Genomic DNA, 21,446 nt, shown 5'->3' with positions numbered 1-21,446 from the left:
CCAACCCCCTCCGCTACCAAGCAGTAGCAACTACTAGTGCCCCTGGTTGCCCCTTCAGGCTCAGGGGTTGCAGCCCTTGATCGGCAGCGGGGGGCATCTGCCCGGGACCGTCTGTCCAAGGACAGTCCCGCCTGTGACAGGGGAGCGGTATGCGCTGCTCCAGCCCATACGGGGTCCAGTCCCCCAGAAGCCGCCGGGACAACAGTGGCTGCAGCTCCCCACCCCCATCACAGCCCCAGCGGGAGGGAAGGCAGGACGGAGCCCCGGCAGGCAGAGCGAGCTCGGCCAGAGGCAGGTTGCCGCGTCCCCCCGGAGCGCCGCTCCACAGGGCTCCTTTGTGACGTAGAAGAGAGAGAGAGAGAGAGAGAGAGAGAGACACGCTGCCTCCGCGATGATTGGCCAGAGCGGGGCAGGGGCGGGCACAGAACGTCGCTGTTTGGGTTTAAACGTTCCAGCGGGAGGGGCGGGCCCAGGCGCTGTTTGCGGGGGGAGGTGGCGGCGACGACGCCGAGCGGGGTCTCTCGAGCGGGCTCCTGGGAGCGGCCCCGGCATGGTGCCCGCGCGGCCCCGCGTGAAGAGCGAGTACATGAAGCGCTTCAAGGAGCCCAAGTGGGAGTCGTGCGGCCCCTGCTACCAGGAGCTGCTGCGCTACCGCCTCAGCCGCCGCCTGCTGGAGCAGGCGCACCGGCCCTGGCTCTGGGACGGCTGGGAGCCCGACAGCAGCGGCAGCAGCGCCGGCTCCCCCTCGCCCCCCAGCGCCAGCCCCCCGGCCGCGCAGCAGCAGGAGGCGGCAGCGCCAAGCGCGCCCGGTCCCGGCGGCAGCAGCCGCGTTGGGGAGTTGGGAGCAGCGGGGAAGGCGAGCCCGGCGGAGCCCCTGCGCGCAGCGGGTAGGTAACAGGCGGGGCCGGGGGCGGTGGGAGCCCTGCTCCGGAGGGGCTGGGCCGTGACTGCCCGTGGGCAGGTGCTCCGTGGTATGGGGCCGGGAGAGCCAGGGTGGGAGGTAGGCGTCAAACCTTCCTGCTCCCCCTCTCGGGCTGCTCCTGGGCGCGTCGGGCCGCCCCTGGGTCGCTGCTAGACTGTGCCGCTCCATCGGCCATAGCAGCCTCCCGCTAGCGGGTTTCGGATTAAATCCCCCCTCGCTATCCCCGCTCCGGGCGGTGCAAGGGGAAGGCCCTTCCTGCCTCCACCTGCTCCTGGCCTGACTGGATGTACGACCCGGGCCTTCCTGCTCGCCCGTGGGTGGGGGAGAGGAGAATCAGCTACACTGCCCCCTTTGCTTCTCTCTTGGGGGGGCTCCAGCCCTGATGGTCCCCGCTGTCGCTCACAGCTTTGCGCAGCGGGAGAATCATGTGATTCTTGGCAGCTTGGCGGATGCCCACAAGGCATCACTGAAAGTGATGAGGATCCGGGTCCCTTGTCACCCAGAGTAGCAAGCGTTTTCAGTGCCCCACGCAAAAGGTGTAGGAGTAAACAAACAAAAACCAAACCATCCCAATCCTCCTGTGAATTTGTGCCCATGAATGTGGTGATTTGGTTCACAAGGCAGGCTTTCAGGGCAGCTGCTCTGGGAAGATCTTGTGAATTTCACTCTTTCTAAAGCTGTTACTGGCTGGGGCCTGTTGGGAGGACTGCCTGTAGGCTCAGAAAGATAACGCTGCTTTGGTTATGCTCCGTTCCCATTTGGAAGGCTTTTTTTCTGACCCATATTTTTCCTTGTAAGGTTTAAATTCTGCAGGAACTCACTATGTAGGTCTCCTCACTTGACATGACCACTTTCCTGCTTGTGGAGGGTGATACACAAATAGGGTTTTTTTTAGCCCCCTCGCTCAAGTGATTTCTGTTTATTTGCAGCCTAGTAACTTATTGTTTGGAAGCTGAAGGTCTAGCAGTTGACTGCTTTCATAATTCAATACCTTTTCATAAGGTTTCACCCTAGATTTCATAATACCCTTTACCTGAAGGAGGCTAACCACAGAGCACACTGTACCAATTTTCCACACCTTCTTGCTGGCTTTTCCAGTTGCTTCTGAGTTCAACTAAAGGTCCTGGCCCCATTATAATTCTTAAGGCACTTGGACCAAGCTACCTCTGTGCCTGCCACTTGGTTCCCAACCCTCCTCCAAGACCCCTGTGTTCATCAACTGGATGAACCCAGAGTAAGGCCACTGGTAGCTGGAGACCTAGTATTTTAGGTTCTAGTCCATTACTGTGGAATAGTTTGCCAAAGATCAGCTTGTATTCTAATCTTCCCACCTTCAGAGCCTAGTGCAGAATGCAGTGTTGAAGTTTATTTGTGATAACAGAAGTGGTGATTTGGGATGGAATGGGGAAGTGCAAGTATATGTGACTGTAGCCTAGGCTCTAGTCTGCTTGAGTCCTTACTTTTCATTTTACCTTATTTTCAGTGCCTAGATACTACTGTGATGTATTTAGAAAACTCCAAAATTAGAAATGTGGAGAGATTTTATTAAATTAGATATTTTTCTTTGAAATATGGAGAATAAATATTTTGGTTTGTGAAAACAATGAGGCTTGGTGTTATGTGGCACTGTAAATAATTGTCTTAACCCCCCTCTCCCCAGTGTCTTTTTCCTTTGAGTCCTATCTCTAATGAAGTATAGACAATCCTTGAGTCTAGTTTATCCTAGCAATAAGACTACTAAAAACAACAGCGTGGGATGTTAAATTGCATTGTATTATACATTTGTAGCTCAGGGAGTTCTACAATTTCAGGTTAAGTGAATATCTGGCATGTTTCATAAACACAATAACCTTGGAAATTGAAGCTTTGTGCGTATCTTCCTGCTGATGTCTTGCATGCCCTAGAAGTAGCCTCTTTGGGGTAAGTGCAGCTGATTCTCAGGTTCATTCATTCCTTATCTGTCAAGACTGTCATGCTAGTTGTGATAACTTGCTATGTGGACCCTTGCCCGTTATCAATTCTTGTCACCCAGAGTTGTTTAGTAACTACTTTTGGTTATCACGGAACTGTTCTGTATTATAGTCAGTCACACAAGTGCTAAGTGTGATTCGGGCAGACACCATAGGCCCTAATCCTTGGGAGTTCCTGAGCAATTGACTCTACCATTGCAGTGAATGGGTACCTGGCACCTGCAACACCTCAAAGTCAGACTCTGACACATCTACAGTATACTAACATCAGTAAATTAAGTAAAAATGTGACACTCAAAATGGAGGATGTGATGTACAAAAACTTAATGATAAGCAGTCATACTGTGTATATAGATTTATTAGGGCATCTATACAGTTAAGTGCTTTGTGAGGTGAAACACTTTAACCACTGAAGTTCCGTGTATTCCTTTTAAAACCTCTTTTCTTGCAGCACTTTTTGTAAAATGAAGGTGGTATTGGAGTACCAGGTACATTGATGACCATAAATCATGAATTGTCATGACCCAGGCTAGTGGGAAACTGTAACTGCGGCATCTTTGTGGAGCATCTTTAAAGAAACAAATTGTGGCAGTATCTCTCATCCTGACTCACAGCTACTTATGTAAATTGTTGCTATGGTATCAGTGTATCTTTATAATTACATACGCAGTTTCTGTGGCAAAAAGCAGCAGCAGCAAGGAAGGCTACATGCCAGTTACTGGAGTTCTGAGAACATTGTAACTTTAGAGTATGTTTACATGGCACACCACTGATGGTGGTATGTAAGGTGTGTATAGTTATGTGCTGTTGTGAAATCAGGCTGTGTTGACACTGCCGTGTGTACCTACACTTGGCAGTGAAAGGCTCTGGTATGGGGAGACAGTGAGGAAAAGCTCTGGTAGAGGGGAGCTGCTGGAGACTTTCCTTGTGGCAGGGTTGCTACTAGAGCCTTTCCCCACAGCAGGGGAGTGACAGAATATTACACTGCTAAAAATGGCAGTGTAGACAGTGAAGGCACTGGTTGGGCATGTAGAGAGCCGTGTAGGGTATGTACTGACAAATGTCAATACTGACAGGTGTCTTTACTTCAGCATCTACACTGCTATTTATACCTGTGTTGGGGGCAAGAGGGGCATGTAGTGTTGCTGTAAGGCGTCTACAGTGTAGACCCTTAGATTCAAGCCAGGAAGCCACAACTTCTGACATTGGTCTCTATAGAAGATATTCCATGAAGTTATCTATATAGCTACACTGGGTAGTAAATTGATAGACTGGAGGCTGGCTCTCTGGTCATTCCTCATAGATGGATTTCAGGTGATCTTGATAGACAGCTGCTCATCTTCATTGGGAGCCCTCTTGTACAGGACCCTATAGAAATCAATCCTCTTTTTTTCTCTTCCCCCTCCTCCCCCCATCACTAGTGGATATCATGAGCTGCTATGGGTTCAAGTGCCAACAGTATGTTTACATGGTTATACATATCCTTCTCCAGCTGGATCAAGCTTTACTGTTGCTCACTGTCCTAATGTGTAGCAAAAATAAGTATTTGGATGGAGGCAGCTGGTTCACATTTCAACCTGTGTAATATAGCACAGATTCTGGTGAGCAGGGGAAACAGCAGAAACCATGCCTGGCTCCCTCTGTAGCCCCTCAGTCATGGAAGATAGCACAGTACAGCATCTCCATAACAGACTCCTACACAACATGTATACTGATGACCTGCCAATAAGTACATCTACATAGATGATCTCTCTCACTGATGTGGGTGACTATCTAAACGATATCCAAGGGTCGCTTACCCAGGACATGAATGCTTTAGCTACTTACACTAAGGGAATCTAAGATGGTGGTAACAAACTTTCCATCACCAGACCAATCAACCCCTTCCAATCTGTGTTGAGGATTGTTCATTCCCTTTTCAGCCAGCTGTCACTCATTTAGGAGTCAATTGGACCATAGTCTAACATACCATTCCCATCTAGAACACTTAAAGAAAAGATCTCCTCCTGCACTGCCTTGATCCAGAAGCTAGCAGGAACCTCCTGGGGAGCAGAGGCAAATGTTCTACAAACATGGGTCCTAGCGCTGATATTTATTCCAATGGAATATTTTGTAGCAATGTAGCGCCGAAGGTGGCATACACCTTGTTAATTTAGAGCTGTACACAGCCTCCCATTAACATCTAATTTATGTTTTGGGGAGCTATGAGCCAGCATTTTGATGAGCTGCCATCACCTTAAAACTGCATAGAGGGCTTTTGACTGATGAAAACAACCTGTCACACACGAGGCTGACATGGTTCCAATAGGTGCAAATAAGCAACACACACTTCCCCCAAGATCTGCCTGCTTCCAAGAGAAGGAAAAAAAAAAACACCAATGATTCCTGCTGACTTGTCATGATTGACTGCACAACATCCATTTGTGGCAACTGTTCATGCACTCATGAGCCTTAGCAAGAGAGTCTGAAACATAACTTTTCAAATGAGATTTTAGTGTCTCTGCATAATTGCAGAATAAGGTTTTTTGTTCTTTCCTTTTTTAAGGAAAAGTCCCTCTCCTCTGGTCATACTGTGAACCGTTATGCTGGGTATAATATACAGTAGCTCAGAACGCCTATTGGTCACTCTGAAACCCTCCCCCCCATTTCATTCTTTGCTTAATGCCTATAATTTTCAAAGCACAAGGAGAGGAAAAATTATGAAGAGGTAGTATCTACACTTTCCAGCCATTTCTCTTGGAAAATTTCATTACAATTAGAAGTGCTGTGTGGGTAGCTAAATATCAGCATTTTCTTTACTTAGCTCTTCCAAGCTTTGTGACTGACATCCACCCACACACTGCAGTTATCGGATAGGGCCTTACCAGGAGATGTGCTTGTTTGTTATCATGCAGTATATGTTTCTTTTCTGTTTGTTTTTGTTTAAGAGCTAAGACTGCAACTTCATTCATTAGGTTAGTTGTGTACTAAAAATCTTGTGCTTTTTTTTTAATATGGCTATTGAGATTTGTGCATTCCTCGTGGCTAGCACTTCTTGTTCAAATTAGGAATATTTCACTGCTGCAGTGACATTTATGGGGACTACTGCTTCTTCCTTCCTTGGTCCTTTTGTGTAGCAGTCTTTCCCAAAGAAATAAGTCCTATTTAGATTTCAGTGCCGGATGCTTAGTGCACATTTTAAAACTTATCGCAATAGAAAGTTATCACACAGGTTTATGTTCATTTGGAAGGGAACCACTTAACACGAGTTGTGGAGTGCCAAATAAAGATCCCATCCACATGGCCTCTGTCAACTAACTTGAAAACTGTTTCTTTCCTTAACATCCTTAATGCATCCACATTTCTAGGATTCTATAGAACTTGTAATGTGGGGCTGGAAGGGATCTCAGTCATTTAGTCCAGCTCCTTGTGCTGAGGCAGGATCAAGTATACCTAGACTATTTCTGACAGACGTTTGTCTAACCTGTTCTTTAAACACTCCAATGACTGGGATTCCACAACCTCCTTTAGAAGACTATTCCAGTGTTTAACTTCCCTTCTAGTTATAACGATTTTCCTAATATTTAACCTAAATCTCCCTGGCTGCAGATTAAGCCCATTACTTCTTGGCCTATCTTCAATGGACACGGAGAACAATTAATCAACAGTTGTTAGCATATTTGAAGACTTATCAGGTCCACACTCAGTTGTCTTATCTCCAGACTAAATATGCCCAGGTTTTAAACATTTCCTCATAGGTCAGATTTTTCTAAAGCCTTTATCACTTTTGCTAATCACCTCTAAGCTCTCTCTCCAATTTTTCCGTATCTATTTTAGTGTGGCTCCCCAGAATTGGACACAGCACTCCAGCACCAAGCAGGACATCTATCTCCCATGTCTTACATACAACACTCCTGTTAGTACATCCCAGAATATTAACCTTCTTAGCAACTGCATCATACTGACTCATTCAGATACAGGTTAGGTGGTAGTATTGCTGAAAAGTTATTTCCCATATTAAAAAAACCTGTCATAAACAGGGTTCTGGTGTGGCGGTGATGACGGCACTGCAAAGGTCACTGATGGATATAGATTGACATCTCAATTTTCATCCTCCTTAAAGAATCCCCTGTTGCCTCTTACACATATGGCTGTGTCAACACGAGGACTTGTCCTGGTTTTATTAAGTGTAATTTTTACTGGTGCAGGTTCTTGTGCAGACAAGGCCTGTGCTGGAGAATTATTCAAATGCTATATAGCTGTAGCGTGACCAATCCAGAGTCAAGTTGCTTAAAGAGGTGTTGATCTGATGATAGTGCTGTGCTGGAGAAGAGGCAGGGAAGAATGACTGCTGTTTACTGTGGAATTGTACTCAGAAGACTCATCCTGTACTTGATGTGTATGGAGGATATTCTTTCTCACCCCTACCTTCTTGTAGCCTTCCATGCTGCCCTTTTGTTTGTGAAGCTTTGCAGTCAAGAGTATTACTGAATTTGTTTCTTCTTTTTGTAACATTCTTAAACTTCCCCCTCTCCTGTTGACTTCCATAGTCTACTAGCTACTCCAGCCTTGAGCTAGATGAATTTCCCCCATTCCATATGGAGTTTAAAGGTGCTAAGAATTAGGAATAATGCGACACCATATCAGTTTGCATATACTATCCCACTTCCCAGGCAGTTCATCTCTATTGGCTATATAGTTCTTAGTTTCTGCAGTGGGCAGATGTCTTTGAACAAGCTGGCAAGCTGTGGCAACAACCCTATGGCCAAAACCACCAAGCCTAAAAATAATTTTGACTATTTCTTCTTACATGACTGCCTTTTCCTATGCTAGCTAAGTACCCAAACTGTGCTAGACTTTACATGCTCAGTGAAATCATAAGCTTGCTTGTGCAAGTTGGGTCCAATAGGAGCTCTATCTAAAGTATGGGTATCTCTTTACCTTCATCCATACACGTTTTAAAACTACAAACAAACCAAAACACTCCATTAAATTTTCCACTCTTGATTAATTTTTTTATTGGCTTGCTCTCACTTCTTCATTGCGGGTAGGGGTCTGTGCATAGTGTTGGCATCTGGAGAAAGGGAGCAGAAGGTGAGCTCCCAGTCTGCTCTACAACGCAAACTTGGCATGAGTTCGAGTCTTGGGGTGGGGGATACGTGTGGTGCTGCCCACCAGGTGCCATTGTGGGGTTTAAAACTGGATGCTTGGGAGTAAGGGCTTAGCCTTGCATTTGGGCATAGAGACCACTAACAGGATGTACTTTGATTTACACTGTGATCGTTGTCTTCAGAACAGTAGAAAGATGGCTTTTATTTAAAGTAGAACTCGCAGAATAGACTATTCTGCGGTCCTTCCATAATCTCTGAACAGGCTGCAGAAAAATCCTAGTGTCCACACAGGACAAGTAGAAATGCAGTTTGGTAAAGTGTCACTTTTGCTTCCCACTGTGCATAGTCAACAGGTGTTGCTGCAGGCAGGCTGACTAACATCAGGGACAACAGCAATGAGTTGCTAGTCTGAGTGGGGATGTCTGGAAAGGCTGAGAGGAAGTGGAGCACAATGAACAGTTGTGGAGGTGGAAGAGCAATGCAAACACTAGAGCAGAGCTGCCAGTTAGAGTGGAGTATGATGGAGAGTAGCTGATGTCAAAAGCAATGTCTTGGGAGAAGTGCACACAGTTGGGCATGCTGGAGGCTAGGGCTCAGTTTAAATGTTGGTGATCTGATGGAGGCAGGGGAGAATGAGCATAGGCTTTCTAACTAAGCTTAGGTAATTTGAAGGCAAGCAATAGTCTAACTTTTTCTTGCAACAGCAGATTGTGAAATAAAACTTGATTTTTTTTTTTTTTTAAGGAGCAAGATGGCTTCTCCAACACTGAAGTCCTGCAGTGCTGGACAGTTGAATTTGCTGGCCATTCTTTCACTTGCATATTAAGTACACTAGTGTACAACAACTTACTTAAAAACATCATCAGAAAAAGAGAACAAACCCTCAAATACCTGGTTAAAAATATATATATAACTCTGCAGATTCCTTTCAAAACACCAAAAGCCAACAGCAGTATTACAGGCTCTGGGCCAAGCATGGCAGTGTGTGTTAAGTGGGACACTTAGACATAAGACTATTTTGGGGAGTGTGTTTTCCCATGAAAATATCAGCAGGATACAGTTGGCAAGTGTGTGTAATCAGGAAGCACAAGCTTTCACGAGGAAGCCTAAATTCAAAGCCACCTTTTTTAAGGGTAGATGCTCCTATAGTGTGAGGTCATATTTCACATACTCTGATGAAATCTGTTGCTATCTTCAGTGTGCCTGGTAGAGTTTAAATGCCATATGTCAACGTATTTGTTGGCTACGTGGAAAAAGTTGCAAGAAGATGATGGAATAGGTAGGCTAGGGAGTCTGTGGAAATGCTGTTGATAGACTGAGTACCATGAGAGCCATCATGTGCTGCTAGGTGGCTTTGGTCAGACCCTTATATTGAGTGCACTTGTTTTAAGTATTTGATACTTCATGTCCAAAACTACAGAACGACTAGCATACTCCTTATGCCAGTCTGACACTAACGAGGGGAAGATGTTTTGTATAAACAAGACTTAATGGGGTGTATCTGCAGTCATGCAACTGGGGGCTGTTCCTCTTCTCTATCTTTCAATACAACTTTAGGAAGAGCTTTTTTAACTGTCGTTCAGGCACGTAGATGTATGCAGTCTTTTCAGCTAAATGTTTTAAAGCTGAACTGATTTCTTCTTTTCCCTTTAGAGAAAGAAACAGAGGGAGACAACCAAGAAAAAGTTGCAGAACAGACATTGGTAAAAGAAACTGACAAATCAACCAGCCGTACAGGACAACATCCAAATCGAAGTGCCTTGTCCAGTCGGAACGATCGAAGATCAGCTAAAAGTCCTCAAAGGACAGATGCAGCAAAGGAGCATAAACATCCATTTGCTTTATATGGCTGGGGAGAAAAACATACAGATACAGGGAGCCAGAAAACTCACAACGTCTGTGCTTCTGCTTCAGTGCAGGAAGTAAGCAAACATTTTTTTATATATATATAAATAAAACTTTTTTTACTGTTTAGTTTCCCCCCACATCTATAGGGAAAGAGGAATAATACTGATTATTTATAAATAAAATTCACTACCCTCTTATTAACCTTCCTTAACCTGCATCCAGGACTACTTTGGGGCATTAATGTCTTGAAAAGTTTTTTCCTAGCTTAGTCCTGCTATGCTATTTTGTCACTTTGTATTAGTCAGAAGGAATGATACTTTGGGAATGGTGGACTGGGAGGCATTAGGTTTGAAATTCCTAAATTCTCTAGAGCTCCAGGCCTGAATCCTGCAGGACTCACTTGGCCTTAACTTTTCCAAGTTTAGGAAAATTGAGTTCCATGTAGTGTGTTCTTTCACTTAGGGCAGAGGACAACTACTGTTTATGCATGCAAAGCTAAGGCTTAAACAGCAAAAATCAGCCACTTCCTAAAAATGTTTGGGTGCTCACTTTGACACCCTGCAGGCCTGACTTTCAGGTAGCACTAAGTACCTGCCCTCTGAAACTCAGGCTGTTGAGGTGACAAACTGGGCATTTAAAAACATGGGCACCCAAAATCACCGATCACTTTCGGGAAAATCTTGCCATAAGTACATCAGAATGGCTCTTCTAATAGATACCTTTCCTTTCATTGGCTTTCACCCTTTGCCCCAGTGTATTAAGGCATACATTCTTTATATAAATTTCAATTCAAACTCGAAGGTTGAAGTCCTACCAGTGGTTTGAGTGCATGGTACCTTTCAAGAACGTTAGAATTTAAAATACTCCAGGAAATTCAGTTAATGTTGCACTCTTCAAACAAGGAATGCAACCTACCTTAATTCTACCCTGAAGAAAATCAAATTCGCAATCAGCCTTTATTTCAGTGATCATAAGAACTAAAAGGCCTTGGTCTTAACTGTAGTGGTTGTGCTACACTACATAATTTATAAACTTCTTCCTAGTCAAATAGTATAGTGAACGCACATCCCAACCTTCCCCTCCCCTCTTCATTAAGGGCCTGCTCCTGTGAGATGCTGAAGATTGGGTTGTGTTATCTATGTAGATGCCAATTATCTGATTGTCATTGGACATGATTGTCTCATTATAGAGCTTGTGTGGGGAGAGCAACTGCTTATGAAGAATCAAAATCTCCTGTCTGAAGACTCCAAATTAACTTGGACTGATACTTTGGTCCCATCACTAATTTTTCAAGCAGAGATTACTTCTGTAGCTTCTACTGTAAGAAAACCAGTGACTAAGTTTCTAGCTGGTGTTGGTTGGATCTAAGAATACTGCTGTAGTTCTCACACAGAGGCTATGTCTACATAGCCTCCTAGTGTAGACTCAGCCTATGCTGACAAGTTTTTCTCCTGGTGTAGGAACACCCTCACCCAAATGATAGCTATGCCAACAGAAACACTCCTCTGTCAGTACAGCTGTGTCTATACCAGGGCTTTTGTCTGCATAGCTAGTCAATCAGGGGTGTTTTGTTTTTCACACCCCTGATATAGCTGTGCAGATAGAAGTTTTAAATGTAGACTAAGGCCATGTCCCCTAATTTCTAAACTGCCAATCACTTTCAAAAGGTTCCAGACTAAATGACCCCTTGGTGCAGCCTCTGATTAATGCATAGTTCTTTTTTTTCCAGTAGTGCTGAAATAAGACAAAGTGGATGAAATAAATGTACCCTCACGGTCTGAACTCCATGAAAGAAAGTGGATCAGAAGTGGGCAGTTAGCAGCAAGTGTCCCAAAGCAGGCAGACAGGTAGACTAGCTCAAGCCTAGAAATGACATAAGTGGTTCACTATTGATGAGTGAATTCCTCTGTCTATCCCTTGGAAGCTGAGTAACGTTATGAAGTTGTAAATGTTGAGTCTGATAGTGTTGCTGGCAAGTAAAATGTTATGTCTGAATAACAACTCATTACTCCAAAATGGTGACAGTTCTGACTGTAACGCACTATCTTACAGAATGGCTGACCTTGTTTGGACCTGAGCCCTTTATTCCTTGTTCACCCAAAACTCCTGCTCAAGTCAACGGGTGTTTTTGATGCACAAAGACTAGGTCTCATCATTGGAATATGTCAAGGCCTGATGTCCCATGACAGTTGGCCAAGGGATGGCTATAATACATAGCAAACCTGGGTTTGTGGGACCCATTTTTTCCAAGCTCACATGTAAATTTCCACACTGCATTGCTATGTGAGTCTCGCAGGCATGCCGATGCATCCCCACTCCACTACGCAGACCAGAGTTACACCAGAGTCAGACATGAGGTTTCTGGGGCATATTAGAGATTTCTCAGCACCCTGGGTAGCTACGGACACTCTAGGGCTTGGTTCATCATGTATTGTGGGAGAACATCTCTGCCCATCCTGTGGAACTTGACTGGAGCCTGCCAATGCATCCAGGCAAGACATTTTTGAGTCTGCATGCTCCTAGCATCCAGAGTCATCAACTTGGATCCAGCACTGGAGGAAGACTTTCTTCAGCTCACATTCTCCCGTTTTGGGAACTGGGCAGAGCATTTGAGAGATACTGATGGATGTTTTGGCAGCAGTAATTATCCTATTGACAGCATCTCTTGGCCGGGGGTCACAGACATGGCAGCTGCAACTGACTGAAGCTGCTTGTGCCTATTGTCAGTCACAGGTTCCCCATATGTAGGCTGATCCTTCTGGAGCAGGACCAGAAGCACAGATTGGTGGGATCACATCATGCAGACCTGGGATGACTAGCATTGGTTCCAGAACTCTTTTCATGAAGAAGCAGATATTTCTGAAGGCTTATGATTAAACATCTGCAAGTGGGTAGTGGTTTGTGCAGCTGCATAATCGCTCTATATATAGGGCCTTTACGTACAGAATGACTGTTTCCTCACCCCCTCAGTCATGTTGCCTTTTAATTAGGTGTAACTATTGGCCACTTAGGTCTGCTGGGATATGGTATCACTTTGTTCTCAAATACATGTGTTCCAGAAGCATTATTCCAACAGGTTTTTGGGATGTGGGGGAGGTTATGACCAATGCCACTGAAAATAGGTGCAAACGTATATTTTATTGCATAGCAGCCTGTATGAGCCCCCCAAATCAACTTTTTGGAAGTCCACATATTAATCATTCTTAATATAGAAAAAGACTTGCTTGTTTTTTTCCCCCCTCTATAGCATGTTCCTTAGTCTATCCTGTAGAATGTAGAACCTTATTAGGCTAATCTTGGGATACTCATGGATGCTGGCCAAATGATGGAGATAAGGCTGAGTTCTGTCTTCCTCTTACACTGAGGTTCTATCGTTGCTTTATGAAAAATGCAGTATATCCTCTCTGAACCGAGAGCACTTAGAGTACACCATGACATTCTTTTAAAATGTACAAGCAAATCAGTTAATTTTAAAACTCAAGCTAACAGTGGGCTCTAAAAGTTTTGTTGTAGTCTTTCCTCTTTTCTGAATGATAAGAATGGAATAACATTCTTAACTTTTCCATATAGTTAAAGCTTGTGGAGATCTTGTGCATAATTACATTTGAAGAAATTAGGCTGTAATTAAGCTATATTAATTATTGTATTTAACTGTTCTGATTCTACAGGGTCAGTTCAACAACTCGGGGGCTCTGAAGTGGGGCTGTTCACACAAGCCAACCATCAGCCTTGCTCTACAGCTTATTTGCATGTAACCATTCTATTGACTGATTAGTATGAGGGAGACTTGACACATCCTCCTTCAAGGTTCTCCAGCTGCCTACTAGCTTGGGCATCAGTGCTTGAAAGGTTCCCTATGGCTCTGAGTACTGTTGGGATAATTGAGGAAAGGAGTGCAGGCCCAAATGTTGGGACTTGGGGGCTGGCTCCCATTTCTCTTACTTACTTTTTTTGGTCTCCAAACACTGCCCTTTAAACCAATGTCAGTTGCAAACTAAGGATCAGTTTTGTGGAAGTACAGTATGCTTTGGATGTTAAGGACTGCTGTGGTGTACTGATGAATCTGTCCTTAAGTTAAAATAAAAATAAGCTGGTTGATTCATTTTCAAATCAATAGAAATATCTTATGATTGCATTCTTTTGGGTTTTGGTGTTAGTGTATGATTTTTTTTTATTTTTAAAAACCAAAAATTCCAAGAGGAAGGAAAAATTAAGTGTTAGAGATGTACTCAACTGTAACTCCATTTTAAGGGTGAACTAAAATTAGAGGGATGTTATAATTTTTAAAATTCACAGTTAGGGTTACACTTGACAGATTCAAACATGTTAAGGTATAGAAATGCAAACTCAAGACTCCCAAGCAACTTCAACTCTACCTTGGAGTGAAATCATGAAGGGAGGAAAAACAGTGGGGGCACAAATACCAAATGTTTGTAAAGTTCAGTTTCATCTAATCTGAGACCACAAACACTAAAATGCCTCCCTTTTGTGATTGGTGGCAGCAACATGTATACCCCAGGGTGTTCTAGAATCTCTTTGGAATACTATAGTCATGTGGAATCAAATTGTTCCCTTTGACTTGGGGAGTGAAGGTTGAGGGTCAATTTTTAAATAACCTTTGTTTCCTTGAATAAAAATTAGACTTCTTACTCTTTCCACAAAATTGACTGTAATTCTAAATCCTTGATAGATTCATGAGTCTGCACTACGAGCAAAGAACAGAAGGCAAGTGGAGAAAAGGAAGTTGTCTCAAAAGCGAGTGCACTCTGCAGATGTGGATCGAACCTGGAGAGTAAAGCCTTCCCTGCCAGATAATCCCTGGATGACTGAGTACATGAGATGCTACTCAGCAAGAGCTCGGTGAATCAAAACTTGCTTGGACATCTTTCTAGGTTAAAAAATATTTATATTAGATCAGGACATTGGTGCAAACTACTTATGCAAAGTTTTTATAGGGGGTTTCCAGCAGTCAGTTATAATCGTTTGTATTTTGGCTACCTACCTCATCAGTAGAGTGTAGAGCTGGAGCCATAACATTTGATGTTTTTAAATATAGTTCCTTAAATTTTTAAATATTTCTCCTTTTCTGAAGTCTTTTTAAGAGGCATTTCAATGGACCTTTTGAGATGATGATTTCAAAATACTGAAAGTCTAAATTTTTCAAAATCTATTAGAATTGGTTCATTTCACAAACTTTTAACTGCCCCTTCAAAAAAAAAAGGGGGGGGGCTTAATTCAAATCATGTGATCATGGTGATGTTGGAAACCTTTCCTAGGGTGTGGTGTATGTGCCATTGTATTTAAAATACTTGATTCAACACCTTCAAAATACCATTTAGATTACAATATCCAGCCTGGAAGCCAGTGGCTCTGAGACACAATGAATACCGGCCTAATGAAGACAGCTGTTAGGGGTTGTCTGCTACATATTGGAGACTTTTTTAAAAACTTGGTAATATTTCTCTAAACTTTCAGTAATTATTGAATCATGCAGATATTCTTCAATTGTTTCATTGCTGTTTTAAAATGTCAGTGGAATAGATTAATGATCCAGTTGTTGTGGCAATTTATTTTCCAAGTGAAAAGTCACTGGATTAATTTGCAATTACTGTGACTATTACACCAAATGACTGATGTAGACAATCATTATCTGATGGCTGTTAGTCAATAGTTGCTTGCTGTACCACTCTTGACCTGACAACCTCATACTGAGCTAGTAAAAACACCCATTTTATGCTTAATCACTTTGATACCAGCCTCTCAATGGAGACTGTATATATTTCAAAATATACTTTGACCAGACACCAGCTGATTCATTAGTGAAGTCTTGTTTATTTTTAATGTTTTGTATCTGGAGAGTGGAGAGTGTATTTCACTGGTATGCATTCCATTTGGTTTAGTATGGTTAATACTTAGAGGTTTTAAATTTGTAGAACAATTTTGATAAACATTTACAAATGAAGTTTTCATGGGGTCATATCTGTCCTGGAGGCATGTTCATAACTTCCTGCCAAGGGGAAAGAAAATAAACCCCTTAGTAACTGGAGACTAATGAAATCTGTGGCTATTTTTACTTGGTTGGCTGTTTTTTGTACAACATAAGACTGGCAGTAATTGATGTTGGATCCTCAATTTGTTTCTTTACTCAGTTGTTCTAAATGGAATTCTTTTAGTTTTGTAGTAAATGTGAGCTTAAACAGATCCTTGCAGTAGCTGTGTGCTTTTTGAGATCTCTTTGAAGTGCAGTGGTGGTAATGTAATAGTTCTGAGGTTCATTCTTTACAGGCTGCTTTGGGATCATGGACATCGCTTGATCACATTTAACACTTCAGATTTTTTTTAAACAAGACTTTTAAAATCTATTATGAGAAATGTTATGCCCCTATTATTGGAAGTGTAGTAACAGTGTGTTTAATGCATTTGACCAGTCTGCTTAACTTCACTGTAGTGAAATGCAGAAAATAAAGTAAACAGCAATAAGTAAACTGGAATCCAAAAATCTAAAGTTAGTAGTAATATAGGAGTTGGTGTGATTCAGTCTAGAATAGTCAGGCTTTCCTCAATGAAAGCCTGGCTTAAACTAGCCAAATTGAAAGCCATGCTTGCTCAGTCATATTTAAGTTTCAAGGGATACTATTGGGTTAAATAATATTTTGAAAGTTGTATGTCCCTATGCCAGAGATGATTAAAACTGACTTACTAAATCCTTCTGTGTTTTAATAAAACTAAGACATGGCCTCATTTTCTGGCTTTAAAAACTTTTAACTTACAATACAATTACAAAAATCAAAACATCTAATAGATTTTATACAACTTTCTACAAGCCTAGCCTTCTAAAACTAGTCACTAGAGGTTTTTTAATAGACTGACCATTTGCTTTTCAGAACTAATTTCTGTTTACAGTTGAAAATATTCTGTAAATTTTATTTGTGGCTCATAACTGACTAAAATATGCTGCTTAGTAGATCTCCCTTCCTCCAGATCAATGCCCAGTATTGAGGACATCCTAGTCCATTGCATGTCAATTTTTTTTTAACTTAACTGAGATCTTTCCACTATTGGGTTTACTTTCCCTCAAGATACATCTGCTGTAAACATGGTCTAGTTTCAAATGTCCTCTTCTGTTCTCAGGGTTAGTTTGTCTCCTCTAGACAACAGCACGGAAGCTCCAGTAGCTGTATGTTCGCAACTATATTGGATAAACAAGTGGTGGTGCCTGTTTCTCTACTGACTTCACTAAAAACTACTTTTACTCAGAACATTGGGTGCTTCTCTGGCTTTGCTGGAATATTTTGAAGTACCTATATTTAGTCTCTGTTCCATACTTTCAGTGCAGATATCAAATCAGCCAAACTACTGCCTTGGTCTTCTAGGTATTTAAAGGTTCAGTAGGTTTGCTTAAATATCCTATATAAGGTTTATGTCCTACTTAAGCTACAGCATCAGTTTCTATGTTGACAACTTTTTTTTTAAAAGTGGTTGTTCTGTTTTCACCCTCTGGCCAAGTTAGTTTTGACAGGAACAGCTGTTGACTAACTTGCTAAAAGGCAGTAGTGTCACAAAATCAGGTCATATGTCTGTCAGTTGGATGGTTCTGCAGTATCAGGCTGTGGCTAAAAACAGCATTGAATTATGTGCATGGACTGACTTTTGGTAATTCAGGTAAAGCCTGAGTTGAGAGGCAGGTTTTTCTGAAGACTTTTTAAATTGGGAAAGCTGCTGATCCTTCTGACTCTTCAAGATAACCATTTGAAAATAAACACCTCAGTCACAACACTTGAGGCCATATTTTTAAGGGTCCTAATCTTGACCACTTGGAGTTTGCCATCAATTGTGGGCACAAATTGTAGTGTTGACATCTAAGAGCTTGTCTACACTTCTGGCAGTGTGTAGAGTATGTGTAGTTTCATGTTGCAACGACAGGCAGGCTGCACCCACACTCACTGGGATGTGTACCAAGACATGGTAACAAAAGGCTTTGATGGGGGAGGCAGCAGTGAAAGGCTCTGGCAGCAAGAAGTTGCTGGAACCTTTCACTGAGCTGGAGAAAGGCTCTGGAACGGGGAGCTGCCTTGAGCCTTTCCCACTGCTGGAGTCCTTCACAGCAGCAGGGAGATAGCGGGACATACTGTTTAAAAACCACAGCATAGAGGTGGGAGGTTGGCTTGGGCCTGTAGAGAGATGCATAGGGCATTTTACTTGCCTAAGTTGTGCTTCACTGTCTGCACTGCTATTCACACCTGTGCTAGCAGTATCTGCTCTACATGCCACTGTAAATGTAGACTTACTCTAACTTGTGGTCATGGCTGATCAGTCCCAAAGACAGTTTCTTAAAGCACAGGTTTTGCAGCTAAACAGCTTTTAAACTAAACTTGGTAATAGGATATTGGAGCAGAGTCTTGATGGAAAGCAAACTCCTATTAAATACCTATAATGGTTTAGCTAGCTACAGCTACTTTGCTTTAGAGATGGATTCACCAGAAGCAGACTGCCTCTTTGACAATGAGAAACTTAAACATCCAGCTAGACTAAATGTCACAACCCTCTCAGTTTAGAGGAGACAGCAGCTTATCTTGCATTGAGTTGATTTTTAAAGAAAAAGTAAATTTACCAGTTTAATGAACCCTCATTTTAAAGACAAGACTTGTTTTATACTTTACTAAATATTTCATAGCATTTTTTGCTAAGTCTTCACTAAAGCTCTGAAGGGTGTCCCTTCATTCACTAGATACTTAACAGCACTCTACATTAAGTGAAACTTGATAGATTTCACTAATATAATGCTGCAGTTTGTCAACTTCACAAGTTCTATGAAGACTAGTTTGGTGTACTTTGTGTACAGTGTTACAATGAAAACTGTAAAAGAATGCCTTTGTACAATAGAGGAGCATGCTTGTTCAATCATGCAATTATCTAAATTTCAGTGTAACATATCAGTTTAAGATGCTGAAAGGGATATGGTCTAGATATAGAGCCAAATTTGACTTGTGATGTCTTATTCCTAGTAACTTGTTTTGATCCACTTTAATTGAGGCAGCAGATGTACACCACCCAATTTTCCATTCTGGGGAAAGTACATCAGTCTTTAAATATATAATTTTTTAATGTAATGTACTGGCACTAGAAGTCTTTGAGTTGGACATATGGTTATAGTGACCAAAAGTTGTTAATCTGAGGATCTATGTGCAATGAGTTGTTGGTTTCAGTCCATTCCTAGATCACTCAGCAGCAAAGCCATAATGGAGCCTGACTCAACTCTACAGTTGGCTCCTCTAAAAATAGGGGTAGAAGTGGGGGGGAAGTGGCCTGATGCTGTTTAGTTAGCTTTTGTGAGCACTGAATTCACTTTAAGAACTATGGGGAAAATACCATCTAAGCTTGAAGCAATATGTGACTTTTTTAGAATGTTTTTAAACAGTATTTTGTTTTTAAAGCTTCTGTATTTGTATTTAACACAATGTAGAGTCAACTTGTACCTGTGAATAAAATTTAGTGACTTAACTGGCTTAGACTCTGACTTAAACAGTGGTACAGATAGAAGGTGGGGGTATAGCTTTGTGAATCTAACTACCTCTTCACTAACCAAGTACCTATTGACTTTGCAGGTCTTAAAGTGGGGGAAAAAAATCAAGTGGCTATTTAAAAATTCAGTAACCTTGGCTTCAACCCTATCTAGCCATCACCCTGTACTCTGAGCCACCACATTAGGAATAGGTACTAGTATAAAGAAATTGGTGCTTTTCCATCTTCAAAGGAATACTGGAAAGTGGCCTGTAGGAGTCTTTTTTTCCCCCCTCCTCTTTGCTATTGTTCCTACAGTAGTTAGTGTAGTGTAACATGATCCCTAATACCATTTCCTCATCTGCTTAACAGAGTGAACATTGGCTTCATTGCTCTGTTAAGTGCAGATGGGGGTCCCTCTGACAAGGGCAAGAAGAAATTCTATCAGTTCTTTTGCCTAGGTAAATAGTTCAACTGGCCCCCATAGCTGTTGGTGCAAAGTGGCATTGAGAGCTCCAGAAAGGAAAGGATGCACTAACCTGCCCAGCCTTAATGCAGTGGTGTGCTTACTCAGGCCTGATGCTGCTACCCTCATGCTGAGAAGGGCCACTCCACAAGTAGTCAGAGGTGCTTATCTGTAATAGTTTGTAGCAGAATCAGGGCCATAGATCGTAACTTTCCAAAAAGTTACAGAAGTTTATGCAGGTGTCACTAAAGTTCTGGGAACCCAGGGAATTGCAAAATCAAAGGATAGGCTAGAGGAAGTGTTCCAAGAGCTTAGCAAGCAACTTTTCTAGACCTAGCTGGAAACTACATTAGATAAGATGACCAAATGCCAACAGTGAGTATCTAATGTTCCCCAGGGTTGTGAGCTACCTGCCTTAATGTGAAGGAGTCTTAATCAATACCTCTGTATCAGCTCCTGGCAGTACAAGCACTACCTGTGAGGCCTCTGTCAGCCTTGCTATAACATCAACCCACAGGCCTTCTTGGTGTTCCCTATAATGTCCAGCCCCTTATACACTGAACATTCATGGGAAGACTTCTTGCCCTGAGGATGTTCTTACTTCACAGTATCACTCCTAAAAGCTGCTTTCTTACACAAGTGTTTCTACTTATGGAAATGTTACTAATGACTTGGCCACAATGCTATCTTAGGATGCAAGGGGAGAATGGAGGATCCTACTGTCTGCCATTTGCACTAAGGTAGGGGTCCATCTCAGGTGCACCAATGGGATGTTTTTTGGGGTGCCTAGGACAGTGAGTCACTGATTTCCCACCACCACCACCTCCAGCAAGAGAGTTGCTTGTGCTTAACTGGGTAGATCAGTCCCTGCCACCAACACTCTTTGGGCTATGCAGCCCCTACTTTGTCTTGCAGGTTAACAGGTGTACTCTAGTCCCCTTTGACACATCCTTCTAGCATTCACTGGAATACTGCTAGTAACTACCCAATATCCTGTCCAAGAAAGCATATATACCCAGCCTGTTAGTCAATTCAGGATCAGCACTTACCTAACATAGTTGTAGCAAAAAACAATGTTTATTCTCAATGATCAAGATTTAAGACTGGCTAATGGAACAAGTTACCCTGAAGACCACACTTGGACTAACTATCTACCTAAAGCAGCTTTTCTCATCCTAAATGTCCATTACATTTCCAAGCAAGGTTCTTTGGGGTGCCATTTTCATGAAGGTAAACAGTCATCTTCCTCCATAGGAAGAAGGGGCATCTTTTTGCCCTTCCCTTAAATTCCCCAAAGTTCATGGTCTGCCCTCAGATTGAGTTGGAGATTGTCCTTCTCTGGTATCTTCACTTTGTATGTAAATAGGGTTTCTATTGTGCTGGCTTACAATTTGTAATTTACAAATGAACTGAGACAAACAGGTGCCAAAACCCATACAGCAACCCTGCCTTGAATCAGGGGACTTAGAGGCCATCTCTGCACTAGCAAGCTTACACTTGTACAGCTGTAGCTGTACTGCTGTAAGACTGTTCATGTAGCTACACTCTGCTGATGGGAGAGAGCTCTCCAGTCAACATAAACTGAGTTAAACCCGCTCTGCACTGTAATAGAGGTACAAGACATAAGATGAGTCACTACAGAACACCTC

General features: G+C 42.6%; 1 protein-coding gene across 1 annotated transcript; it reads left to right on the top strand.

Annotated features, from left to right (window-relative positions):
- The first annotated feature begins 505 nt into the window (after positions 1 to 505).
- On the top strand, positions 506 to 16,417 carry CCSAP (centriole, cilia and spindle associated protein). The gene is made up of 3 exons (XM_054024053.1): positions 506 to 887; positions 9,636 to 9,904; positions 14,521 to 16,417. The coding sequence occupies exons 1-3, from the start codon at positions 551 to 553 to the stop codon at positions 14,692 to 14,694; spliced, it is 780 nt and encodes a 259-aa protein (XP_053880028.1). The 5' UTR covers positions 506 to 550; the 3' UTR covers positions 14,695 to 16,417.
- Positions 16,418 to 21,446: the final 5,029 nt, after the last annotated feature.

This window comes from Malaclemys terrapin, chromosome 3 (genome assembly GCF_027887155.1).
Source record: "Malaclemys terrapin pileata isolate rMalTer1 chromosome 3, rMalTer1.hap1, whole genome shotgun sequence".
In the NCBI taxonomy this organism is placed as follows: domain Eukaryota; kingdom Metazoa; phylum Chordata; order Testudines; family Emydidae; genus Malaclemys; species Malaclemys terrapin.
Note: the sequence above shows the minus strand (reverse complement) of the source record. Positions and strands in the feature narration are given on the sequence as shown.

Coding starts and splice junctions, on each gene's coding strand:
- CCSAP (XM_054024053.1), top strand. CDS start 551: ATGGTGCCCGCGCGGCCCCGCGTGAAGAGCGAGTACATGAAGCGCTTC. Junction 888..9,635: donor GGAGCCCCTGCGCGCAGCGG/GTAGGTAACAGG, acceptor TTTTCCCTTTAG/AGAAAGAAACAGAGGGAGAC. Junction 9,905..14,520: donor CTTCTGCTTCAGTGCAGGAA/GTAAGCAAACAT, acceptor AATCCTTGATAG/ATTCATGAGTCTGCACTACG.